The 27,736-nt window shown below is 44.1% G+C and overlaps 1 protein-coding gene across 3 annotated transcripts; it reads left to right on the top strand.

Moving 5' to 3' along the window:
* Positions 1-190: 190 nt before the first annotated feature.
* Mcm10 (minichromosome maintenance 10 replication initiation factor) lies at positions 191-22,502 on the top strand. Of its 3 annotated transcripts, none has more exons than XM_055593857.1 (19): positions 191-255; positions 1,630-1,965; positions 2,859-2,936; positions 3,092-3,226; positions 3,672-3,906; positions 5,037-5,202; positions 5,961-6,128; positions 8,702-8,818; positions 9,028-9,224; positions 10,784-10,884; positions 11,528-11,632; positions 11,716-11,833; positions 13,736-13,964; positions 15,504-15,648; positions 16,452-16,564; positions 18,802-18,915; positions 19,615-19,760; positions 20,273-20,315; positions 20,728-22,502. In XM_055593857.1, exons 1-19 carry the CDS (start codon positions 249-251, stop codon positions 20,809-20,811), a joined length of 2,637 nt encoding a protein of 878 aa, XP_055449832.1. In that variant the 5' UTR covers positions 191-248; the 3' UTR covers positions 20,812-22,502. The 3 variants fall into 3 exon arrangements, with proteins under 3 accessions (XP_055449832.1, XP_055449831.1, XP_055449830.1); XM_055593856.1 differs by having other exon boundaries at positions 2,859-2,963; XM_055593855.1 differs by having other exon boundaries at positions 2,859-2,963; positions 3,089-3,226.
* Positions 22,503-27,736: the final 5,234 nt, after the last annotated feature.

The following is a 27,736-nucleotide window of genomic DNA, read 5'->3' as shown; positions in this document are numbered from 1 at the left end:
GCACTGCAAAGAGGGTGATGCTATTGCTCTGTTGATAATGGAGAGGAGATGAAAAGTGCCTGGTGCTGGATTAATTGGAATCTCTGGGATTGGGCTTTGATGGATGTGCATTGTGAGGCGAATCAGGGGTGACTTTTCTAATTTTGATTTTTTTTATTTTTTTTACACAAGATTCTTCGTTACTTACACCAGGGCCACCTACCTGATCCACCTTCACACTTGCTCATCTCAGCTATTCTCTTGACACCATGGATGGTAAGGCCTTCTAGTTTTATTGACTCCTCTTTGGTTCACAGAAAACTACCATCTGGTCCTTCATTCTACTACAGAATAGTAGGGAGCCAGGGTGCCTAGGAACTTGTCAAGCTGTCAGACCAAGGAATTGAACTGGGCAGTCTGACTTCAGAGTTACTTTGGATGTGGAAATGGTTTGAAATGGTTTTAGTCTAGTTCTGTTTTAAATTCTTGCTGTCTTTCCTTTCTGATTTTGCTTGTTATTCAGGGATTTGTGCAAAGAAAATTCCCATTAAATTTTTTTTTTCTGTGATTAGCAAAGCTCTTTTGGAGCAGCAGAGAATGTTTGTGCTGATTCTAAAGGGACCTGAACAAATGGAATGCATTGTGTGGTGTTTTGTTGTGGTGGTGGTGGTGGTGTTTGCTTGTTTGTCAATTACATTATTGAGCTCATTGCCAGAACCTGCATTTCTTTTTGCTCAGGTTTACTATACTGGGCCCTATTCAAGAAAAGTAAAGGCTAACATTGAAATTAATTACACTGTGTTGGGTATGGTGGCATAGTGGCATATGCCTTTAATCTCAACACTGAGGAGGCAGAGGCAGGTGAATCTCTGAGTTCAACTGCTTGCTATGTATAGCAAGTTTGAGGCCATCCTGGGCTACATGAGATCTTAAAAAAAAAAAAAAAAAAAAAAGGAAAGAAGAACTGTCGGTTCTGATTTGAGTTGATTTTATCTTTAACTTGAAATTACCAGTGGAATAAAGTGTTATTTATGGTTAAAGGTCAAATAAAAGCAAATATGACAGAAATATTAATGATAGCTAATTCTGGGTGGTGAGTAGAATATTTATATTTCTTTCTCCACTTAAAAGTAACAATTAACCAAGCAGTGCTGGTACACTCCTTTAATCCCAGCACTCAGGAGGCAGAAGCAGGAAGATCTCTGAGTTGGAGGCCAGCCTGGTCTACAGAGGGAGTTCCAGGACAGCCAGAGTAAAGCAGAGAAATACAAAAATAGTAAATTAATTAATTAATTAAAAATAAGACTGGCAATTAAAAAGTGAGATGGTAGGTAAGGTCCACGTCTTGTTTTAAATGTTTTCAGTTATTCCTTATTGGTCAAATTTCATGAACCTTGTTATCGCAGGAAGGTGGCTCATTAAAGCAGTGCAGGTGAAAAGATGTCGCCCGCGGCCTGGCCCTCTCGCCTTCCCTTACTCGGTGTCTTCTAAGAAGCAGTCAGGGCAGGAAAGTAGATACAAGAGCAGCAGACAGAGTGACCAGTCTGGAGGCTTGTTTCATCATTTGTCCTGTCAGGGCTGACTGTGGGGGGCGGGGGGTACTTGTCACTGACGCTGCCTGGTGTAGACTTGTGTTCCCATTTATTCTAGTGGAGGAAGATGACTTGTCAATACTGACCTCTCTGCTGGAGGAGAATGAGGCAGCCTTGCCTTGTAGTTCGGAAGAGAGTAACTCCTTGTCTCCAGAAGAGGGTGAACCTGATGAATTTGATGAGCTTTTTGATGCCGATGGTGATGGTGAATCTTACACGGAAGAGGCTGACAGTGGGGAGGAGGGAAAGACAGAAAACCAGAAGGAAAATTTGGCCACTCTGTTTGGCGACGTAGGGGATTTAACAGATGATGAAGTTCCTACATTGCAAGTTGAAAACGACGTCCTTCCTACTTCTGCTCCCAGCCCAGGAAAAACCAACCAGGAGTTGCAAGGTACCCCATTGCTTACTTTCTCCGGTGTGTTCATGAGACAGTAGATGACTCCCCAAGTCTGAAAGTTTTCATTAAAATAACTACAGGCACAAGGGTGGAGACCAGTGGCTCTTTTTAAAAAGAAAGGAAGGAAGAAAAAAACCCAAAAGGTTGGAAAGCCCTTTGTAATGCACACAGGACTAAACTTGAATGAGTTGGTAGATGAGGCATTTAAAGTCAGCATTTCAGCAGTCAAGGTTCTCCTTATATCCTGTCAGCAAGCAATAATTGATCTTCCATAAGATGGCTCTAGCAATGTTTATGCTTCTTACAGAGTATATTACTGTAGGATTTATGTGCATGGGGAGCCAGGGACAAGGCTACAAAGCTACCACACAGTTTGTATGAACAAGAGACCATTCCTGAACTCCTGTTTTGAGGCATGCCCCTTTCTTAGTCCTGGCACCTTTTCATATATTTTTAAGTTAAAACAAGATTCAGTAGAAGACTCTAAGGTGAGGCCAGCATTTGTTGTAGCAGTTATATTTGTTTAATGTACGAGGTTTTGTGTTTTGTTTTTCTGAGACAGGGTTTTACTGTGCAGCCCAGGCTGACCACATGTCACTCTGTTCCCCTCAGCCTCCTGAGTGCTGGAACTACAAGTTTGTACCACCATGCCCTGCTGGTGGTAAAAGCTTATGGCTAGCCCACGTGTCAGGAGGATTCAGGAATACTAGGGATAAAAAGTTTGTTTCTCTGAGGAATGTCTTTGAAGTATTACAGTTACTCATGAGCTTGAGGTATGGGATTGTGAATCTCAAGGTTTGGAGTAGGGACAACAGAAATACTGCCAATGTATGTACCAGGTCCAACACTCTATCCTATCTGATTCTCAATATATTTTTCTTTTGTAGATGAATTAAAGAAGTTGCAAGAGCAAATGAAAGCCTTGCAGGAGCAGCTCAAAGCGGCATCAATTAAACAGCCTCCAGGTACAGCCCGCTTGCACGAGTTACCTGGTAAATGTGACTATAATCTTAGTGATATTATGTGTTTTTTGTTACCAACAAACAGTATCATTACTACTTTCATCTAGCTCCTGCCAAAACGGTACCATTTCTGATTACTTTTATTTTATATCGAGAAGGCACATCTCGGCAGCCCCTTCTTAAGGAGAAGAAAGTTCGGAGAATTCAGGAGTCAGCATGCTTCTCCGAAGAACTTGATGTCCCTGCTTTACCCAGAGCCAAACGTGTGGCCCGGACGCCCAAGACTCCTGCAGGTGTGGTATTCAAGGCTCTGCTGGGTCTCACTGCTCAGTGAGTGTGTGTATGGTGTGTGGGAGAGGTTTGTGGGGAGAATGAGCTTGTGTGTGTGCAGATCCCTGCAGCGGGGTGGGATCCCTTGGAGCTGGAGTCACAAGCATTTGTGAGATGCCGACCCTTGCCACACAAAGGTCTGCTGAACAGCACTGCCGAGATTTGGAGAATAGTCAGTGGTCTGTTCTCTGCCAAGACTTGACTACCTGAGGCATGTTGGTGCACGCTTATACATGTAGCGTTTGGAGGGACCTGCATTCTAGGCCAACCTGGGCTACAGAGTGAGACCCAGTCTCAAAACAGCAACAAAAAACTATCCTATATGTCGATAACAAAAAGAATTTGCTCGGTAAGCAGGTTTTCTTTTTCTCAGTCATTCTCTTCCTACTTCTTGTGCTGATTTTCTAGAGTCATCCTCAAGGACAAGTACATCCTCCCAACCACTCCAGGTTATTTCCAGTTTTGTAGAGCCTACAAGCTCCTCTTCAAGGTCAACGAGTGCACCCTCACCACAAGCTGTTCCTAGGAATAAACCCAGTTGGACGGCTAGAAATCAGAGCACAGGAACCCCTGGCAATGCTGGGGAACGGGCTCCACAGGTTCCCCAGGTCTCTGTGGAAGCCTTCTCAGGCCTACGACTCAGGTCAGTAGCTGCAACATCCCTTTGTCTTTCCCGCTAGATGGCTCCTCCTTGTCAAAAGGTGGGTCTTGTAGAGGCTTCGAGTGTGCAGCTGATCCACAGAGCAGCAGCCTTGACTGAGGGAGCTTAGCAACGCTGTGGGCAGCACTTGTCTTACCTCAGTGTGGTGTGGTGTGGGCTGTTTATGGAAGGCTTGTGTACACAATGAAGAATGGTGGTGCACACCTTTAATCCCCGCAATCCAGAGGCAGAGGCAGGAGGAGGTTCAAGGCCAGCCTGGTCTACATAGTGAGTTCCATGGCAGCCAGGGCTATGTAGGAGTCCCTGTCAGCAAAACAAAACAAAAAGAATATTTACCTCTTAAAAGGAAATGGACAAATAATAGATATTTAATCAGAAGTTGGCAGATCAAAACAGTGATTTTATTTTAAAACCTCATCTTTCTGTAGGTGAGGTTTAGACAATTCATTGCATGCATTGTTAGGGTCCTTGGCTATTTTAAAATATATAAATATAAACAATTTAGGTGTGATGGTTCATACCATTAAATCCCACACTGAGGAAGCTGAAGAAAGAGGGTTGAGAGTCAACTAGATAACAGTACCTTCTTGTAATTCTAATAAGATTACAAAAGATTAGAAAGTAAGCTTTATAGGCAAATCTATATCCATGGAAATGTAAGCCTCACTTTTTAAATTATTTTGATATACTTCAGGGAAAATTCTGTAATCAGGCTGAGGTAGGAAGATTATGAGTTCCAGGCCAGCCTGGGGTACATAGTGAGATTCCATCTCCAGAAACCAAAACTAGATCAATAAAAATAAATGTATGGCTGGGCAATGCCCAGCTCTCAGGGCCAAGGTGAGATGCAGAGACAGGTGGATCTCTGAATTCAAGGCCAGCCTGGTCTACACAGTCCAGTACAGCCAAGGGTACACAGAGAAACCCTGTCTCGAAAAACAAAAATAAATAAATAAATAGATAGATAGATAAATTTATGCTCTCCGTAGTATATAAAAGTCCTCCAAGACACTGGAAAGGTTGCTGCCCCTCGTGAGCCCTGGGCCAACTGGTGAGGTGTTGGATGTCTGTCAGCAGAATAATGACCTAGCAATTACCACTTCTTGACCCAGGCGACCGCGAGTATCCTCCACAGAAATGAACAGGAAGATGACAGGTCGGAAACTGATCAGACTCTCTCAGATCAAGGAGAAGATGGCAACTGAGAACCTGGAGGAAACGGACTGGGTGACATTTGGGGTTATTCTGAGGAAGGTCACTCCACAGAGCGCTAACAGCGTAAGCTGCCTTACTGACTCCTGAGCTGTGCCTGCCCAGGCTAAAGTGGGGTCGCCAGCCCTTCATCTGGTGCCAGTTGGTCCTTCTTTAGAAATAACTTCTAGTCGGCACACATCTTTGGGTTGGGGTTCGAGGGTAGTGTCTACAAAGAACTCTTGACTTAGAGCCAGTTGGACTGTTTATTTTCCAGTCATTCTTACTGCATTTCAGTTGTCTCTGTTTTAGGGGACACCTATGTTGGTCCCTGAGATACTGTAATCTCTCCTGTGTGTGGAGAAGACCAAGTAATCAGAGTCCACAGATCCCAGGGATCCTGTGGGTGTGAGATAATCCGGAGGTGCTGAGGTTGCCAGCCCACATCAGCGAGGTGTGCTGAGACACTGGTGATTAGCACAGCGATGAGCAGTGGTTACCTGGCTTCTAGTCCTACGACCGGGTTACAGGTGACAATGCAGTAGCTGCTGCTTTTCTCATACAGGCTGTTGCTCACGGTCTTGTGCCTGTGACACTGAACGGCAGTGCTAGACAGCAGTTAGACCCTCTGTGTTTGCTTGTGACCTGCCTTGCTTCTCTTATGTTTGAAATGAGGCATGTATTGAATACTAAAGCCCAAAGAAAGAATTAATGCATAATTTGAAAACACTCTGACAACCATTATTTAGGGTGAATAGATTTCCACAATAAGACACTTTAACCATAAGAGGAGGCACTGTGAGCCAGGGTTCAAGAATTATTAAAAATAGCTCTGTTCACTCCAGGGGAAAACATTTAGCATCTGGAAACTGAACGACCTTCGAGACCTGACACGGTGTGTGTCCTTGTTTTTGTTTGGAGATGTTCACAAAGATCTCTGGAAGACAGAGCAAGGGACCGTCATAGGGTTGCTCAACGCAAATCCCATGAAGCCCAAAGATGGCTCAGAGGAGGTAAGAACCCTGCTTGGCTGCTCGACTGACCGCTCGGCTGCTCGGCTGGTGGTTTGTACAGTCACCGTTCCATCAGAAACACTGTGTTTCTCTGAGGCTTTACCTCATTCTGTCCCCATTAGTCTGGCTCTTCATTTATTGGCTTATTGCCCTATAGTAGTCCATGAATCTGCCTTTTCTGAATGGCTTTGAATTAGCGCCACAATTCCCCAGAGTTTATTGAACTCTTATTATGATTACTATTTTACTTATTATTAAAGAGACAGAACACGCACTTGCATGACACAGCTCACATGTGGAGATGACAGAATAACTTTATGGAGTCACTTCTACTTATGTGGGTCTGGGGATTGAACTTGGGGCGTCAGCCTTACCCAAGCACTTTTACCTGCTGAGCCATCTCATCAGCCCAAGTTTATTGAACTTTCCCACTCAGTTTCCATAGATTCCTTACATAAATGTCCATGGTTGTATCAAGATCAGTGTGTTGCAGTTGAATGAATTTTGCTTTATTAATTTTACAGTCCTAGCTGATGCTCAGAGCTAAAGCGGATCTTCGTTCTGAGCTGCATTAGGGTTTTGTGTTGCTTCCCGTGTGAATTGCTAACAGGTGTGAATGGCAATGGGCAGTTTTTCTACTCTGACCCAGCAAGGACTTTATTTCCAGTAGAGAATAGCAAAAAGCATTCCTTTGTTGATTGAAAGTGTATTTGGCCATTCAAAACAACAACAACAACAAAATTCAATGGAGTTTTCTTTCTTAAACAATAAACAGTGGGATTTAAATGGGTGTGGTAGTTCACACCTGAAATCCCTGAACTCCAGAGGCAAAGGCCACCGGATTGCCATTACTTCAAGGCCAGTCTGGCTGCAAGGTAAGATCCTGTCTCATAAAACCAAAACAGCTGTGTGTGCGTGCGTGCGTGCGTGTGTGTGTGTGTGTGTGTGTGTGTGTGTGTGTGGTCTGTTCAGTTATCATGACCAACTATTTTTCCTTCTCATCCTTTTTCTTTTTTACTTTACTACCTGTATTTGTCTTTTGTGGACTGGAGGTGGGGTGCATGGGTGTTAGCACACATGTGGAGATCAGAGGACAACTTGCAAAACTGGTTCCCACCCTCTATCAATGGGCCCCAAGAATTGGACTCAGCTCCTCAGGGGTGTTAGCAAGCACCTTTACCCACTGAGCCATCTAGCCAGCCCATTTTATTCTTAGAAGTCCAGTATAAGGAAAGTCATAAGTTTTGGGCCAGTTTGAGCTTTGTGGAGAATTTGGGCCGTCCTCCTATACACAGAAAAACAACCAAAACTAGAAATAGATAACTTAGTGATGTCTTATCTCTGTGAGTGGCTTAGTTACTTTTTTATTGCTGTGAAGAGGCACATGACCAAGATAAGAGAAAGTCTTTAACTGAGGCCTTGTTTCCAGACTCACTCAGAGGGTGAGTCTATGATTATCATGGGTGGGAGTATGGCAGCAAACAGGCAGGCATGGCAGCAAAGCAGTAGCTGAGAGCTCACATCCTACTCCATTGAGTCAGAGAAAGAGACTGGGACTGGTGTGGGGTTTTGAAACCTCGAAGCTCACTCCCAGTCATAGGCTTTTTGCAACGTGGTCACACCTGCTAATCCTTCTCAAAATATTTCCAACTGGGGACTAAACATTCACATCTATGAAATGGTGGATCAATTTTTATTCAAACCACCACAGTGAGTTTCTGCCTTTCTCCCTTGATCACAAGATAACACTGAATCACTATGAGGCAGGATACTGTGTCTCCCTATCCTGGGAGAGAAAAACTATTCGTTACTGATCTTGGGTTGGGAGCCTAGAGCTGGTGGGGAGCTTTGTACAAACTCTGTTAGCAGGGTGTGAGTCCAGTTAGGTAAAGCAGCTCTGTCATAGCTGTTCTGCAAGAATCACTAGAAGCCATGCTCTGTGGGGCTCATCCCTCCAGGCTCACAACTGTCCAGTGTAGATGGAGTCTTTCCTGTGGCAAAGTTTGCACAGCGGCTGGCTGGTTACCAAGTAACCACTGGACCCTCTGATCTCAAGGGACAGGATGTTCTGGAAACAAGGACAGGGCCCAGGCACCTGAGGACATTCCTTCTTATCTCAGCCTGTATTCTTGGTAGGTTGCCTAAGAATTGGCATCAGTGAGTGGAAGATCTGAGTCAGCAAAGGTCATTCAGACTGTCCTCGCCTCCTCTCACTTTTGGTGGCAGGATGGAGAAGGGTGAGCCAGCCTGGCTCTTTAGTAGGAACTCAAGAGCTTCCCTATCAAGGCCTGTTTCAGCCTAACTTGCCAAGCCTTTGTCACAAGACCATTGTTAGCTGTAGGAATGTTGGGAAAACAGAGGGCTGTGTCCATTGTCTGAGTATGAGCACTTGGCCAGCCTGGACAGACAGGATTCTGACAACCAAGAGGAAGGAAAAGTTGGTTACAGAGAAGGGAGCTGAGACAGTCTTGAGCATTGACCTCTAAGATGCCTTCCTAAATTCAGCTGCAGACATTCCTTCACCCATTCTTAGGATAAAGGCTGTTAGCACTTACATATGTTCTCTCTCGCAGGTGTGCTTATCTATTGATCATCCTCACAAAGTTTTAATTATGGGAGAAGCCATGGACCTGGGAACCTGTAAAGCCAAGAAGAAGAATGGAGAGCCGTGTACACAGACTGTTAATTTGGTGGGTCTCAAATCCATTAGTCTAGTTTTTGCCTCTGGAAAGAATCAGTCATGAGGGATAGGCTAGGTGCTAGGGTGGATGAGCAAATGGAAGCTCTGGAGGTCACAGGCCTCATCCTGCACATAGTGTTGTAAGGCTAGGAGAGATGGGTGGGCGGCCCTGCTCCCCAGGCTGCTGACCAAGTCCTCACCAGGTGCTCTCCCCTGCAGCATGACTGTGAATACTGCCAGTATCACATCCAGGCCCAATACAAGAAGCTTAGTGCGAAGCGGTCTGATCTGCAGTCCACTTTCTCCGGGGGACGGATTCCAAAGAAGTTCCGCAAAGGCACCAGCCTGAAAGAGCGGCTGTGCCAAGATGGTTTCTACTACGGCGGGGTTTCTTCTGAATCCTTCGCAGCATCCATGTAAGGCATTTCTGGGCTGCTATTGGGAAAGGATTTTGCTAGTCTCTTAAGAGGAAGCTGGTTGGACTATTTTGTGCCTGTGCTGGGGTGCTCACCTGAGCTTTTTTTCATGGCTGAAGCTGAGGTGGTTAAGGACATCTTTTGTTCCTAGGGAGGGAGAAGCACATTCAGAATGAATGGAAAGTGAGTTGTATGGTGATCTTGAACATAGATCCTGATGTGATAGCTCATACCTGCAATCCCATCTTTTGGGAGACGGAGGCAGAAAGAGCATGACTCTCTGGCCAGCCTAAGCTATATAGGGAGGAGACCCTGTCCCAAATAGAGAAAATGGGCTGGGCAGATGGTTGCGTGCATACTGTTCACCAGAGGACCAGAGTTTGTTTCCCAGTACGCATGTCAGGTGGCTCACAACTGCTGGACCTCCAGCTTCAGGAGATCTGATGCTCTTTTGATCTCTCTGGGTCAATGTGCACAAACCTACACTTAGACACATGCATATACACATTAACTAAATAAGTAAAACCTTTTTAAAGGGGGAGAAAACAATTAAGAGGTGGAGGCAGGAACAAGAGTTCGTGCCCAGCTGTGGCAAAATTTTCGGCCAGCTAGGGATATAGGAGTTGCTGTATTAAAGCAAAAAACGTTTCGGCCTTTCTTGAGTCATTCCCTTTATTATTATTTCTTGTTTTGTTACCATTATTGTTTTATGGTGAGATTGCAAACCTTTTAAACCCACTTTTACCTTTATGAACTCACATGTTGATGTAGCTCACATAAGCGTGTGGTGATGGTACAGGAGGGTGATCATGGTCCTCTACTGGGATTCTAGACTGTGGGGACCCCAGGTGATGTGGACCTTGTCGTCTTGCCCGAAGGATGGCATCTGAGAGTGTGACAGGTCAGAAAATGTACAAAGGAACCAAACTGTGATTGATCTAAAAACAATCTTAAAGAATTAGGCAACAAGATTTGTACTTTCTGTGTATTGAGTGATATCTCTTTAGTCATTTTTAGTAGTCATAGGGTATCTTTTATATGGTTATTTTAAGTATGCCCTGTGAGTGAATACTAATGATATTTCTAAGAGCAGTGTAGTTTTTTAATTTTTTGAGACAGGATTTCATGTAGCCCAAGCTGGCTTGACACTCCAGCCTGGCCTGAATTCCTGATCCTCCTGCTTGCATCTCCCTAGTATTGGGATAACATGTATATGCTACTCTGCATAGCTTCTAATAATATTTTGAACTTACCTGTAATTGTAACATACTAACTTCTAGCAGTCATTAATTATTTTAAGACAATTCAAGTATTGGCATATTTTTGATGTTTCTGGCCCTTCAGCAAGGCCTCAAGCAAATCGTTAAGTTCTCCATCTGTGATTAGGAATATAAACTAGAACTCGAGGGCTACTGAGCTGTGGCTAGCAGAACTTACTTGTGTAGGGCTTGCGGAATTTGGACAGTTGGTAACAAATGCGTTGAGAATCCTTGAGTTTTGTTTCTGAAGGCATTGTATTTTTAGTAACTTACTTTCTGCTTTCACTCTTGGCATTTCAGGGCAGCAGCTATTGCTCCCAAGAAGAAGGTTCAAACCACTTTGACTAATCTGGTTGTGAAGGGCACAGGCTCTATCATCCAAGAAACAAAACAAAAACTCGGTAATTCTTTGTTCACCCGTCCTCTGTCTCCGTTATTCTTTGTTCATGCATCCAATGGATGCAGTATTTGGGCCTGAGAATGGATATGGCTTACTTGCACTCTTCAGTGATGAATAGCCACTCATCCCCTGGGCTTAGTGGACAGTGTGGCATAAACTTAAAGAAGTTTGGCAATGGAGCAGAAAAGAAAATCTGCAACATGATCTTAGCGTGCCTTTGCTTCATATCGTTTCTGAAATTTCTTCATGTGGCTGGTCAGGCTCTCAATGATCCAGCATTAGTATCAGATACCTGGCAGATTTTGCCAGCTACCTTTTGTTAAAGTAGGGCCTAGATCAGACAGCATCAGGCCACCTGTACTGTGGTCTGAAGAGCAACCAGGAACCTGTATGGCCTCTTACTCACGCGGATTCCAGAAATGGCATATCCGTGAACCCCACAGACCTGAGGGCTTAGTGTTTGATATTCATGATCCCCTTGCTGTCCTACTAGTCTGACCTTTAAGTTAAAAGTTCTGCTTTTTTTTAGTATTCCATCTTCTTCATCGTTACTAAGTTATGACTACAGGGTTTAAAAAGTGATGTCACATGATATCAAGTCAATTAATTTTTAATCCTCTGTGATTAATGTTTATATGTTTCAGGAATTCCCCAGAAGAGCTTGTCTTGTTCTGAGGAGTTCAAAGAACTGATGGCCCTACCCACATTTGGAGCCAGAAACTTAAAGCATTTAGCCAAAGCTACTTCAGGTACAGTCAGCATGTGTGATTATAGTGTGCCCATGTTCCCCAGACCTTTCCCACAACCCCTCAGTATGTGGCTTTTGTTTTAGGCATACTGGGAAGCCCAAAACCTGCTATCCAGTCTATCTCAGCATCGGCCCTCTTGAAGCAGCAGAAACAGCAGATGCTGGAAATGCGGAAGCGGAAATCAGAAGAAATACAGAAACGGTAAGAGGAGTAGATTCAACTGTTGGGATAGCTTATTCTAGGAATAACTTGAAGAACATCAAGCTGTCTGCCTCTCACTAATGCTCCTGCTCCCAGAGCCTGCTGGTACAGAGAAGAGCAGTTAGTACAGCCCTGGAAAGGAGAAAGAGGAGAGGTATGAAGAGGCTGTCTGAGCACTGGTCTTGAGCTCAATATTTTATCTACAAAATGAGAAGTTTGGCTTGGGCGGTTCTGAAGTGAAGTCTCAGACTGTGTTATTTAAAATATGTCAGGCCTGGGCCTAGCAAGTGGCTCAATGTGTAAACATGATTGCCACCAAGCCATACAAGCTGGGTTCCATCCCCACGCCAACATAATAAAAATACAGAACCAACTCCCTGTGGTCCTGTGGCCTCGTGCATGTACACTGTGGCAGGCACACATATGTCAGTAAATACACGTAAGTTTTTGAAACTGTTGGACATGGTAGCATGTGCCTGTAATCCCAGCTCTTAAAGATAGAGGCAGGAGAGTTACAAGTTTGAGCAACAGAGTGACCATGCAAGACGTCTATGCATCCTTCTTGAGGATTATCTTGTGGATATTGCAAACAACTATAAAATGTGAAATTCTTTTACTTCACTAAAAGAATTTTGTCTTGTTCATTTCTGCATCTCCTGAAACTTAACATCTAATTTTGTGTCTGTGCTAAAATTGATGAGAACTAAGTAGATAGTTCATATATGTGTAGAATGGTCTCATTCTTAAATATACCTTAAATAAAGTATAGCTAGGTCATTATTGGAAGGAAGGTTGGTTCTGAGTCAGACAGGGTGGTGCATACCTGCAATCCTAACACCGATGAGGCCAAGTCAGGAGAATTGTCTGTTCAAGGCTCTGTGCTACATAGTGAGACTCCGTCTCATGTAGCCCAGGTTGGCTCTGAACTCATAATCCTAACTGTACCTCCTAAGTGTTAGAATTTTAGGCATGTACTACCACACCTGGCCTTCTTTTTTTTTTTTCTTTCTTTCTTATTTCCTTTTTTTAAATGGGTATGAGTGCTCTATCTGCATGTATACCTACATGCCAGAAGAGGGCATTCGATCACAAAATAGATGGTTGTAAGCTTCCATGTGGTTGCTGGGAATTGAACTCAGGACCTCTTGAAGAGTAGTCAGTGCTCTCAACCACTGAGCCATGTCTCCAGCCCCTCACACCTGGCCTTTCTAATAATATCTTTCTAATAATGTTAAACCTATATAAAAGATCACCATGTAGATTGCAGAGCCATTTTTGTTAAAGACTCTTATTTCTTTTAATTCTTAGACAGTTTCATATATGTCTATAAGAAATCTTAGTCATTGCACCCCCATGCCGTTTCACCATCTCATCCCTTCTTCCTTGTGAGGGATTTCTAAGCATTCCTTACGTATTCCCTTCCTATAGGATAAAACGAAAAGCAGGGACATTCAGTGAGGCCCTGGGGCCCTTACAGCTAACCACACACAGAGATACTTCTGCATTACAATTTTAGATGTGTGCCGAAGACAGCTTCTCCTGCAAGCCAGTTGGAAAAACAGTCATCTGTTAGGAAGGGATGGAGCAGCCACCCTGTATTCAATCAGGCAAGAGTGAGCAAAGCTGGTGGCATTCTTAGTTGCTATTCTGGATTATTGACCAAAGAAAGGAATCGTTTACCAACATTGTTGTAATCGTCCTCTCTAGCTTATCCAAGCTCTCCCAGTCTACTTTGAGTTCTAAGTCTTTGGAGCCTTGGGTGTCTATTGACCTACTTTTACTTACTTTGGGTTTGGGTTGTAGGCTGGAGCCCAGGGCTTAGGGCATGCTAGACAAATAAATGCTGTGCCGCTGAGCCACACCCCCAGCCCATGTTTATAGTTACTTCATATTCCTTTTAAGATTCCTCCAGAGCACAAGTGAAGTCAAGAGGCCCGCAGTGCCGTGTTCCTCTCCACAGGCTGCTGCCCAGTCTCCTCGGACTGGGGCTGAATTCCCCAAGTTGGAAAGAACCCCAGCCCCTCCGATGCCTAAGCTCGGTAGAGGCATCTCAAAAGGGGACGATGTTCTCTTCTTTGATGAATCACCACCACCAAGACCAAAACTGAGTGCAGCAGCAGAAGCTAAAAAGGTAACTGGGGGTCAGGGAGACGGCTCAGTCAGTGATGCGCTTGCTGTGCTGGAGGACCTGAGCTAGGACCCCTAGCATTCATGTAACAAGCCAGCCGTGGTGGCTGTGTGTGACCTGAGCAGAGGAGGGGAGCACAAACAGATTCATGATGGCCAGCCATTGTGGCCAACTGGTGGGTTTTGGGCTCAAGGAAAGATCTTATCTCAAGATGAGATGGACGGGGCTGGAGAGATGGGTCCTTGGTTAGAGGCCTTGGATGCTCTTTTAGAGAACCTGGGTTGGATTCCCAGCACATACATCAGGCAGCTGACACAGCTGTAACCCCAGTTCCAGGAGACCTAACACCCTCCCCTGGCCTCCAGGATACCTGCATACATATGTGTACATACAGACAAGCAGGCACCAGACAGACAAATAAATAACATTTAAATAAATAAGGTCAGAGTGATCAAGCAAGAAAGACTCTCTCGTCATTTTATACACATGCACACAACCACTCACATAGACCGTGCACACCCAAATCTTTTGTTAAAAATTTTTTAAGGTTTTGATTTGTTTTTCATTGCTTGCCTTTGCGTTCTGTGGCAAGAGATTTTATTTGAAACTCTATACTAATGGCCAAAAAGATAGTCACTTAGCACCTATTTACCAGTCACCCTAAATAGACTCAAAGTGATTTGCAACGGTAATGGTATCAGCATAATGCCATTAATCTAATCCGTGAATCGGAGAACAGCTATCCCCATACAATTTCTTGTCAGTCTAGAGTAGGCAGCCCTCAGGAAGGTACTGTTCTACAGCTTGAGACAGCAGCATTAGGCAAAAGAGCCCTGTCATTGTTCTGATAAAACTATGCAAATGTATGGGGCTCTCATAACTGAAGTTATGAGTCATGAAAATTTTATCACTGATAAAAGCTTATGCGCCTACAATGTCTGAAAAATTACCTCAGAATCAAACACCCTCCTCTGGAATCCAGCCTATTCTACATTATAATTTGCAGTGTTTTTGGTGTATGTACAATTTTCTACTACTAAAGAATATTTACAGCAAGCAAAAACATTTACTATTTTCCTCCCATCTTTCCTCAGGATATAAGTATGAAATTTTATCTCTGAAACGTATTGTTAGAACATTTGATTTAAGAGTTGCTAAGTGAATTTTTTGGCTTGAGATTAAAATAGACTTTCCAACAATATCCGAAAAGTCCCTATACGCATTTCTGCTATTTCTTAGTGTATATTTCTATGAAACATCATCTTTAGACCTAGTTCTTTGCTGTTTATAGACCACCTGTGTCTGTTCTGTGATAGTGTGTGGTCTTTCATGTGTGTCTACATGAACATGCCATGAATGTGGTGGTCCAAGGACAGCTTGCAGGAATAGGTTCTCTGGCCACCCTGTGGGTTCCCAGGATAGAACTCAGATGGTCAGGCTTTTCCCACGGGACTGTCTCACTAGCACAGTTTCTATTAGAGAACATTAAGTGGGCTGTGGGACTATAGGGGCCAGTCTTATCTCAACTTTTTTCCCCCCTAGTTAGCTGCTATTGCAAAATTAAGGGCAAAAGGCCAGATTCTTATCAAAAGAGATCCAAACAATATTGTAAGGAAGCAAATGGACCCCCAAGATGTGCTGGAAGTGAAGGCTCGTGCAGAGAAGAGCAACACGGATCCTCCTGAAGGTACGGCAGCTTCACACAGTAGGTAGTAGACAGATAGACCCTGTTTCTAAAAGAAGTCTTCTACGCATAGCTAGTACCCTGATATCAATGGCTGGTTTTGAGTTGGTCTCTAAATAGTCAAAGTTGCACTTGTTCCAACTCCATCTTCTTGCTCCAGAGTCCTGAGGGTGGGGATTACAGTCACCATATCACCTGCCTGGTTCATCCAGTCATTTGTGTATGATCACATTAACTTGAACTGGAATTATGGGTAGTCTGAGCAAGTGGGAAAAAGATGGCTCACTAAATATGCATCGTATTCTAACATAAGGTTTGGAAAGGAACAGAGTTCCTTTGTTTTAATTTGCTGCTTTTATTTTTTTAAAGCATGGAAGCTGCTAAATGTCGTTGAAAATTAGCTTGTAAGTCAAGGTTTTGTTCTTCTGTCTTTGTAATCAGAAGAGAAAACCCATCTGTTCTTGTTGCCAAGCTGGTTCTACCTCATGATCTAGGCTCTACCTCTGCTTAATTTTTTGTTACCTTTTTTGTTTGTTTGCCTTTTCTTTTTAAACAAAGTCTCAGTATGTAGCCCAGGTTGTCTTCAAGCTTGGCAATCCTCCTACCTCACCTTTGCCAATAATGGGATCATAGGCCATCAATGCCCCCTTCCTGTTCACTCTTGAGGTCACCCCTGCCAGTTATAACTGGGGTCCTGGTGTCAAGGTTGAATAGCCTGGTGGGCAGGCAAAGAGCAGAAGGGAGTTGAATGAATGAAGCATGCTGGCTCTCATGTCTTCTCAGTAATAGCTAATGTTCTTCTGCAGATGAGTTGGAGCCTGCCAGGAAAAAAAGGAGAGAGCAACTTGCTTACTTAGAATCAGAGGAGTTTCAGAAAATACTAAAAGCAAAGTCCAAGCACACGGACATCCTGCAAGAGGTAAGCACCTAAGGGATTGATTGGGTCAGTGTCCTTCAAACAAGGTTCGGGGAGGACTAAGGATCTGCTTCTCTTACACAAGTGAAAAAGTACTCTGTGTTCTGTACTGCAGCTGGCTGGCACACATGCTTCTGGGCATTTCTTGTTTCTGTCTTAGTAGTACTAGAGCTACAGATATGTTCCACCGTAGCCAGCTTTTAAAATGTGGGTTCCAAGGATTCAAACTCGGGTTGTCAGGCTTGCAGGAAAGGAGTTCTTACCCACTGAGCCATCTGCTTGGTACCCTCAGTGACATTGTAACTTCTCATTTGCCCTTGCCCTAAAGAATAACAACTGTTATTAAGTAGACTGCCACATCATAAAAATGTTTACATATAGTATGACTGTAAATTATGTCAAAATGTTTACTACTTGCTGGTTTCTTCTACAATAGGAGGAATTTTTTTATTCGGGTTTTTTTTGTTTTGTTTTGTTTTGTTTTTTTCCTGAGACATGGTTTCGCTGTGTAGCTCTGGCTGTGCCCTAGAACTTACTGTGTACCCAGGCTGGCCTCAAACTCACAGAGATTCGCCTGCCTCTGCCTTTCTGAGTGCTGGGATTAAAAGTATGCACCACCACTGCCCAGCCCATTCAGCTTTTTTTTTTTTTTTTTTATACTAATCACAGGTTAACATTCAGTATTTTCATACTGGCATTTCAGGTACTTCCAGTCAACAGTTAGCCCTATCACTCCTAACCCCTTTAATAACAAGTATTTTAATAGCAAGAATCCTTATCAAACTAATGGGTTATTTAAATTGCTTATCATATAAGCTATGAATATAAAATAAAAAATAAACTTTATTTATAGTTTCAAAGATAAAATATACTAACTAGTATGAAAGAGCACAGGGAAGTATTTCTGGCAATATGTATTTCATCTTTTAAATGCTTGGCTATAGCTTATCCTGGAAGAGATAAGATTTGACTACAATTATCCTTACCTCTCACATTCTGCACCAATAGTTATTACGTTCTTGATCATGTCCCTTGCTAGCACAGTGTCTTGGAGATAAAAACCTTACTTTCCATGGACAGTCTCCATGAGGACCAAGTGTCTAGTGTCCTCCCATTGCTGCTTGAAATTGTAAGTCTGGTACAACCTAGGCATGAGGCTTCAGCAGAACAAAGAGTGAGTTATCCTGGGGAACTGAAGTCCAGTCCTCCTTCAGTATACACAGGACGAGTGTTCTTGGAATAGTCACGCATATGGTAACCACTCACAAGTATGTCAAGTTGTGTAGAAAACAGGTCTGTTCACGTGTCTCCTAGAGCACGCCATGTCTGTGTAGGACAAGGAATGTTTCTCTGTCGTGGGGACTGTAGAAAAAGTAGCACCCTGCTAGGGTCGAGGTAACAATCAACTAGATAATGAGCTCTCAGAATGTCCCTGGGGAGTGCCACCATTCCCAATTATCTGTTCTTCTAATTGATTAATACCTAACAAGTAGGTTACACAAGTCCTTCTACTTGACTAAAACTGAGAGATGAGGACAATGCCAACCCCAGAGACTCCAGACCGAGCTTGTGTGTTCCCAGAGGTGCTGTGCACACTGTCGAGTTGTATGGTTGCTCCAGTGTCAGACCTGTGTCATTACTCTTCAGAAACAGCTCCCTGCCCTCATCCTCATACTGTTGGGATGTTCCTGTGCCCTGAGCCTTTGTAGAGACCAGTACCTAGCAGGTGGGGCTGTCATCCAGGGGGGCGTGGACGCCTTCCCTCTGTGGAGTCTGTCGGAGCAGTGTGTTGAGCTGGCTGCCTGCTGACGCAGCCTCAGTTTACTGGCACTGGTAATAACATCACTGGTTCCTATTTGAATTTGTTTTAATACCAAATGCTTTTAGGTCTTTTTATCTTTTTAAATCTGTATTGTATGGACTTTATTCAGCCAGGCGTGGTGGTGCACACCTTTGACCCCAGCTGGAGGCAGAGGCAGGTGGATCACTGTGAGTTGGAGGCCTGCACAAAGTGAGTGCGGGACAGCCAAGGAGAAACCCTGTCTTGAAATAACAAAGTCTCTTTTCTACCTATTATGGTCTCTGGCTTGCAGTTGGTTTACCTTCTGCAGGGTCTGACATTTTACCTATCTCTTCAGCTCTGTTCTGATGGCTGTTGAGCTAAATCACCAGTCATTGTTGAACTGTTCTGAGCATGTATTGGATTTGGTGCAGTTACTCCTGTTGGTTTTGTCATTCAGGCCGAGGCTGAGCTACAGAAATCCTATTTTGAGCCACTGGTGAAAAAAGAACAAATGGAAGAAAAGATGAGAAGCATCAGAGAAGTGAAATGCCGAGTGGTGACATGCAGAACGGTGTGTGCAAGGCAGGGGCTCTGTTTAGAAGTGTCAGTTGGGCAGGACATTGGGAACTGTGGGACCGTATCTTGTAGTGTGTCACCTCATTAGAGCGGAGAATAAGCAGCACAGGATGGACAGGTTCAGGCTCCCTGCCGACCTGGGAGGCGTGCAGTGGAGCGTTGGCAGGGAGGTTCTGCTGTGAGGACACTAGGACCAAGTTGTTCCTATTGCAGTATGCCAAGTTCTGACGAATCCCGGGGGTTGATTGATGTTCAGACTCTGCTATCTGGCGCCCTGACTCGCTGTGTGTGCCAAGCTGTCCTCAGGCTTGCAACCCTCTGCATCAGCCTCCCAAACACTGCGAGTAGAGGCTGCATCACCAAGCTCAGACTTCCCAACAACTCAGTGTCAATGAATGTTGTTATATGCTTCTACTTAACTGGGCCTACTTTAAAGAAGTGGTATAAGACAGTCAAGAAAACTAGTTGAGCCTGGTATGTTGACTCCTGCCTTCAATCCTAGGAGAGAGGAGGCTGTAAGAGAGCGCAGGCTTAAGACCAGCCTGGGCTATAGAACCCTGTTTCAAAAAAACAAAAGAAATGAAGGAAGATGAGTTGGTTTCATCTCAGTAGTGACAGTCTGGGGTCCCCGATCGCAGCTCCTTGTCTCCCCTTCCAAGCCCCTCACTGGACGTGTGTGTGTTGGTCTGTGCAGTGCACCTACACCCACTTCAAGCCTCTGGAGACCTGCGTCAGCGAACAGCATAACCTCCATTGGCATGACGGCGTAAAGAGGTTTTTCAGATGCCCCTGTGGGAACAGGACGATCTCCCTTGACAGGCTCCCAAATAAGCACTGCAGGTATGAGAGTCGCATGGGGTTCTCTGACTCTGTGGCCCTTCCTGTATAGTCCCCCAGGTGAAGGGCACACACGGTGCTCACCGACGGTTGAGCAGTATGTGCAGCCCACAGATGGGAGAACAGGTGCTTTGTAGTAGCTTTTAGAAGGATGGTGCTCCCCCTGGCTCCTCTGTTGTCAACGTGCTCCTCCAGTGAACATAAATTAGTGGCTAGAGTGTGTTCCTCACTGGGGTGTGCACTGCCCTGTTGTACTGTCACCTGCACCATCATCTCTGAAGTCTCCAGATGGTAGAGAAGTGGAAGGCCGTTCTCAAGTCACTGAAGTGCTTACTCTTTGTAGCTTCAAGCATAACCATAGATGGGATGTATGAGTACTTCCTTGAGCAGCTCTTCCTTGACTGAAGAGACAGCTTTTCCCCTCAGTGACACCCCCACCCCCCATTGTCTATGTGTATGGGGTTGGGGGACCATTAATACCTTACTACTGAGTAAAGCCATTTTTTCTGTTTCAGTAACTGTGGCCTCTACAAGTGGGAACGGGATGGCATGCTAAAGGTATGTATGGTCATCTGTTTTCCATCACTGTAACAGATGACCGGAGCTAATCAACTTTAAAAGCAGGAAGGTTTACTTTGGCTCATGGTTCTTCCAATGCTGACTGGTTAGTCTGTCTTTGGCCCTGGGAGGAGATGACAAAGGGAGGCTTGTTTATCTCACAGTTCAGAACTAAAAAGAGCCATGGTCCTCTGTTCCTTCAGGGTCTCATCCCCAGTGCTCTAAAAACTCCCACTAGGGTCCCTTACCTCCCAGGAGCACCTAGCTGTTGCCAAAGCTGTAACAAATGGCCTTGGGGACATTCTAGATGTTATCTAGCTGTGTGTTACCTACACTCTGTTTCATAATTAAGTTGGTGACCCCAGAAAATAAAGGTAAGCCATTTCTTATTCATGTGTTCTCCTTTTTCTAGGAGAAGACTGGTCCAAAGATAGGAGGAGAAACACTGTTGCCCAGAGGGGAGGAGCACGCCAGGTTTCTGAACAGCCTGAAATGACCCCTCTCTTCAAACATCTTCTCACAACCAGCCTTACTTCTGTGGCTCCAAAGAGCAAGAGATTGACTTCACGTCATCCTTTTTCCTGACTGACAGCGTGAGAAAGAAGTAGAAAGAAGTGCTTCGTAACACACTGCCCACTCACTGTGCTCTGTGTGCTGGCTTGACGCCATATTCAACATTAGCGTGCACCTGAGAAATCAGGGCACTCATGTTACACATGCCTGCCTTACAGCAGCCACAGAGATTTTTGTCCCCAAACCGAAAGGTGACTCAAGAGCTTTGCTTCTAATGGGTATCCTTGTGAGAGGCAGAGTGCTTTTTTTTTTTTTAATCACAGTCAAGTTCAAGAACTACAGTAGCATCTCCCTATTTCTGCACTTGGTTTCCTTATGTGTAAAGTGAAGCCCGGGCTACATGCCTGTAATATCCAACACTCAGGCTCTGGGGATGAGCTTCCTTTCTGTTCCTGTAGTCTGGCTGTGCTGACACTGGAAGCCACATTCTTTCCTTTTGTTCTACTGTCATTTCAGCTTTGTCTTTAAAATGAAGTCACTGAGCCAATTTGTGACTCAGTTCATTGATAAAGAGAAGGCAGTGCTCTGTCTGCAATGCCTAAGCTCTCGTCACCTTTACTGTGGCTTTATTCAAAATAAAGTTTGACGCTTTTAATAAAAGCAGACATACAACTTGAGAAGCTGTAAAGCTTGACTCAAAAACCAACTGTATGGACAGAATCCCAAGGACTTTGGGGGTTGCAGATCCACTTTATTATGTGTGTCAGGATCTTAAAGGTCAAACCATACCTAGTTTATCTGAGTAAACATTTAATTCTTGAGATTAGGCTGGCTGGATAACTTTTCAAATAGTATGTGACCTGGATGAATGCAGGTACTGTCTAATGGTAGAATAAGTTGACAGGATCATTTCTCTGGAATCTGAACTCTAGCTAGACATGTTTCACTTTTATCCAGGACAACATCATGCCAAGAGAGTAATCCAATGGAAAGTGGTTATGGGAGATAGATGGTTGAGGCTTTCAAGAGCCAAAGATACAATCCTACGGCCCCGGTTGGCGTACAGCTTTGTTTCTGCTCTATATGAGCTGACGGTGCTAACCACTGCAGCCATGTTTTCCTTAAGGTCTAACCACCATTTTTTTAGGGGTGTTATACTTACAAGAAGGTCTTGGTTTCTAATTTAACAAATAAAAAAATAAGGTGTTTATTAGTTAGAACCAAAAGGTTCTTGAAACTGGCATCTGAAACAGTGATGTATCTGAAGTTGGTGGCACAGCCACGTAGAGCTTGATGGCTCTTTGAGCCACCTGCGCTGTGTGGGAAATGTGCTCTCATTTGAACAGGGCCTAACTGGGCTCTTGTGTGCTGTCTGCAGGATGTCGGCATGCTTACAAAGCTTTGTGGTGACCTGAGTCTGGATCTCTTTATTTTTAACGTTAACCTTATATTTCTAAATAATTAGAAACACAGTGGATCCACACCCCACTTACATATTGGAGTATTGGAAGGGCTGATCTGTGTGCATTGTGTGTGTGTGTTTTCCCAGAATATTCAGGGGTGAGGAGTGGTGGAGAGAACTACACATGAGCCTTGAAAATATTCGTGAATGGAATTAGTTTTTTAATCCTGCCTTTTAGTGCTTTTATCAACTATTAAATACTTTCATACAAATCCACTGTGTGTTTATCATTTTTCTTCATCTAATATCGGTGCCATATTCTGTCATCAGGCAGTTAGAACATGGTAAGCACTCAGCAATTGACAGAAACTGGCTAATCTGAATGTATCTTCAAGATGGTTTATTTGTTTCTTTGTTTAGTTGGTTGGTTTGCTTTTTTCCCCCTGTGGGTTTTTCATTTTGTTTGGTTTAGAAAAACGTAACATTTTTAAAAACAAAATCCTATCTCCAAACAAGACAAGGAAAGCTGAAGTCTTTTAGATAACAATCTTGCAGAAATATCAAGTAGGGACCTTCTGAATCACTGATTGTTTCCCAACAGAAGCCAAAACACCAGAAGCTTCACAAGTGGCTGGTGTTTAGCCAAGTAAACAGGAGTTGGTTAGGTAACATCCGAAGGCATGTATTCGTTAGAATGGGTGCACAGGAGACAGAGGAATGGCTCAACAGTTAAGGACAGTCAGTGCTCGTCCAGAGGAGCTGGGTTTGCTTCCTAACACCCACAAGTTAACTAGCAACTGTCTGACTCCAGGTCCAAGAAATCCAAATCCTGTTCCCCCACTTTCTAGCCTATATCGAGGCAAAACACTCCTGTTTTATAAATAAAGATAAATAAAACTTTTTTTTTTTTTAAAGCAGGATAACAAATCTGTTTGCCTAAGTATGTCACTAATGCCATCAAAACATGTACTCTGCCATGAAAGTCAGCCTCACTGCCTTATGTGTTTGGATACGCCACGGATCTCCAGAACTGGGGCAAGGTCAGGGAAATTCTACATTTGCCAATACATTAAAAAGAAGAGAAAGGTCAGTTGGCTAAAGTTGGAAACAATGTGTAGAAAAACTTAAAAATGTTTAGAAACTAAAAGTACAATCACTAGGAAGTTGGCCTTAAGGCACTTTCTAGTCAGAGCCTGACCTAGATCTGCCCGGTAGAGCAAATGTAGAGAATAATCCCTTTTTTGGTGCTTTCTATATGTCTTTCCTAGAGTTTAGGATAAACGGTATCACAGAGAGCTCAGTGTCAGACATCTTTCACTTGGCATGGTATTGTGAGATTCACCCATGTTGCTTCATGTATCCATAGTTACGGCTAAGCATTCTACTTTGCGGATATACCTGTCATTGGTTTATTTAATCACCTGTTCATGAACATCGTAGTTGACTCTTCTGCTTAGGGGCTATGACTAAAGTTGCTCCAGATACTCACTCAGATATTTCTGTGCCTAGATCTTTGGGTCTTTTAGATAAAATCTAGAAATGAGATATGTGTGTTCACTTTATAAGAAACCGCCAGCCTTGCTCTAAAGTGGCCGTGCCCTCTTATGCACCCTCTAATAGAGGTATGGGAATTCTATTTGCTCCACAGCCTGTTAGTCTTTTTTAATTTATGACTGTGTATGCAAGTAGCTACAGAGGCCAGAGAGGGTCATCAGATCCCCTCGAGCCGAAGTTACAGGCTGTTGTGAGCTGCCCTGTAAGGGCGCTGGGAACTGAACTCGCCTAGAAGAGCAGCAGATGCTCTTACCTGCTGAGCCATCTTCCCAGGCTCTTATTCCTTTTCTGATCAGGGTATGGTGGCATGTCATTGTCACCAATCCTTATCACCAATACTGTTGAGCATCTTGTCCTGTGCTGTCAACCAGCCAACTGTTTGTAGCATTAGGATGAGTTTATAAAGATGCCTGATGCCTTTCTGAACACAAGTGCTTGCTTCCATCATGAAAGTCTGAAGGTTGTGAAGAGCCTACAGTAGTGTTTCTCAACCTTGCTAATGCTGCGCTTCTTTAATACCCTTATGTTGTGGTGAGGGCACTACCCCAACTGTAAAATTTTTGTTGCTGCTACTTTATAACTTTAATTTTGCTACTGTTATGAATTGTAATATCTGATATGCAACCCCTGAGAAAGGGTCTTTCAATCTCCCCACCAAGGGGTCACAACCCACAGTTTGAGAACCACCAGTCTAGAGAATGCTCTGCATTAGCCATGTTTTTTATTTTGAATGAGTAAGTTCATTAAGAATATTAAAAAAAAAAAAAAAACAGAGAATAAATAGCAAGTGACAGAGTTAGCTAATGTGCATGAAGTTAAAGGACAAGTTGGAAGTAGTTGGTGCTTTGCTTCTACCATGTGACTTGGGGATATGTCATCAGGCAGTTTTACTCTGACCCTCTCACCAACCCAAATTATGACGATCTTGCTAAAGCATTAGAGCACTATTGTTTGAAAAATCAATTAGAAATTAAATAACCCAAACAAATGGGGAAACCCAGGACAAGTACAGGGAATGCAAGACTCATTGTGGGGCTAGGAAAATCACTGGCCTCTTTTCAGAAAGGCAGGAAATAAATAAGTTGCCCTGGGAGCACAGTTGCTTTAGTCACCGCCTTAGTTTGTTTTGGGTGTTGCTGGGAACAGGACCTTGACCTCAGTAAGCATGTGCTTCCCCAGTCTACCCCCCAGCTGAACCCCCACCTCCCAGTATTTGTAAATAAAACATGAAGCTAGTAGATGGAAAGTAGTAGGAGATTGACACATCTGTTCTCAACATCTTCAGAATGAGGGGAGAGGGACAAAAGAACAGAAAAGAGTAAAAGCATGTCCCAAAAGCCACACTGGACAAGGCCAATCTCCAAGTACAAATTGCTCTGTTGCTGGTTGCCGATGAAATTTAGTCACTCAGATTCCTGGTCTTGTTAACCTTTGGCATCGTTCTCACCAGGGAACGGCAGTGCTTGGCTTTTAGTGAAGGAATTCTAGGCTGAATTTGAAAACCTAAGGATAATGAATGGACCCCTTGTTCAGGACAAGGGTGAATGAGGTGAGAGGCTTCTGACCCAGCCTCTCCCAGCCAGAATTCTTTATCTAGAGCCAGCATGCCAAGGGAGCCATTGAAGAGGGAAATGTACTTACTTTTTTTTTTTTTTTTTAAACTGGCTTGCTTGCTTCCGGACATCTCCTAGCTGCCAGCACCAGACACACAATAGGCAGGTGGTTGTGTGGGATGGCCCTGGGTCAGAATGCAACCAGCTGTTGCCATCTACCTGTTCACTAGCCTGTGGGAGGAGGTGCCAACCAAAAGGGGTGAATGGAAGGAGGCCAGCCTGACAGGGTCTGGGACCCTTGCTTCCCCGGGGAGTAGAGAGGGTGGTGCTTCGCCTTTTCTGTTACCCAGCTAGGCGTGTGAGGTCTGTGTGGGGTTTGCATTCACCAGCTCCACAACCGCAGATTAAAACTATGCATTTGCATCTGCACTGGCTACAGACATTTCTGTCAGTGTTCTCAAAATTATTTGAGAATGCGTTCACATTGTATTATGTTTATGTAATCTCAAGATGAACTGGAACACACAGGTGGGGGATCATATGCAAATACTGCTGCGTATATGGTTTATATAAGAGACTAGCATCTTTAGATATTGGTAGGTTTGGGACAACTACAGTCAATTTGGAAAGCACCTTATCTACCTAATTCCTATCAGAGGGTAAAGTTTTCAATGCCTGTGTCGTCATTTATCTCCTGGCCAATCAGGAAGACAGTTTAAGTAACCACAGTCCAGCCTCCCTTGGACCCTTAGCCCAACAACGTGTAATCCGGCCTCACCAGGCTGAGCTTGCATCACTGCCCACATGTTGGTCCCAGTAGAAAAGTTCGTCACCTCTCATGTGGCCCAGAAGGTACGAGTGAAGGTGGGTTACTCTGAAATTCCTAATCTAGGTGTGGATCAGGTATGGAAAGGAGCCGCCCCTAAGAGAACAAACTTAGGAATTAAAAGTAAGAACAAGGTTGCCAGGCTCTTACCCTGTCCCTTTGGGATGGGAAGGGAAGCCGGTGGGATCCGTGTGAGTGAGTCTCTTACCTAGTAAATGAGAGATCATCTCTCAGCTTTGCCCTGCTCAAACATGATTGCGGCGTTCCCCAGTTTGTCTCAGAGCCTGGGCTGGGATTTATCTTCAGAACATCAAGAAGCCACATCTCTCATGTAAACCCAACAAACTCAGGTAATGAAATAATAAAAATAGCTTGAGATACCTCCCAACCTTTTAGTTTAGGGTTCTACCATTGTTAGCATATGCCAGCTTCCCGCTGCATGGCATGTCCAGAGGGCAATGCAGAGTAACAGCTGTTAGCTCCATCCCTGTAACAGACACGTGTGGACACGCAGTTTATAAAGAGAAAGGAGTTGTGTCTCTTCTTGGTTTGAAGGCTTCAACCCATGATTGACCTGCCCTGTGGCTTTGCGTGAGACCTATCGTGGCAGGAACATATGACACTTGTTTCATGGTTGTAGGCAAGAGAGAGAGGAAAGGTATTAAAGTGCACAACCTACTTGCAGCATTGTCCCAGAATACCTCCTTTGGGGTTCATCTGTTGACACTCTGCCTCCTCCCAGTAGCACAAAATCAAAACTGAATGCCAAGCTTTTAACCCTGGGCTTTTGGGGAGAGTCCAGATTCACACTATGGCAGATGAGCCTTCCCCAAAAGCACTGGGGTAGGAATGTGCAAGACATGCAGGAGGTGTGCGCTGGCAACCTCAGGAGGTCTGGTGGGTTAAGGTGAGATGGCACCAGTAATATTTGAAGGGTCCTTTTCCCCCTGAGGCTTACCTGTGAATGTTTGCAAATTGCTGATATCTCCAGGTTGACAGTACAGAAGTTAGGACCCACATTTCACCATCTTACTGAAGAAGGAATAGGGACACTGACATTAGCCTATCCCATGGCATGTAAAGGGAACACAGCCCAGACCCCAAGAGCACCAGTGGTTTCAGTATAAAACAGTTATGAAGAAAGAACATGAAAGCACAGAAAATTCTTTGAGTACCTGCTACTCACAGAGAAACCTCCTGGTGTGGACACTGGACCACCTGCTTCCAGTAAAGAGGCAGACACAAATACTCCACAGGAAAAGAGAAATGGAGAAAGAGATGGCTGTGTTCACATGGAGCTACAAGTGTGTCATGCCAGCAGGAACAGGCATGGGCTTGGCTTTTGCTGTGATGGGACTTGTATTCCAAGTTTGATTCTCCTGAGTTTTGAAAGCAGAGCCCCAGGCACTCAGAGGAGGTCGTTCCTCCATCCTGCCTGTTTCATTCTGCACAGTGTTTCAGTATTTAAAGTTAGGGCTGGGGGTATAGCTCAGTGGTAGAGCATGTGCTTAGAATGACACTTGGACACACAGCAGCCAGCTTCCTCGGAGTTTTGTGGCAATGATACACAAGG

The sequence above is a fragment of the Psammomys obesus genome, unplaced genomic scaffold (genome assembly GCF_907164565.1).
Source record: "Psammomys obesus unplaced genomic scaffold, mPsaObe1.curated_primary_1811, whole genome shotgun sequence".
NCBI lineage: Eukaryota > Metazoa > Chordata > Mammalia > Rodentia > Muridae > Psammomys > Psammomys obesus.
Note: the sequence above shows the minus strand (reverse complement) of the source record. Positions and strands in the feature narration are given on the sequence as shown.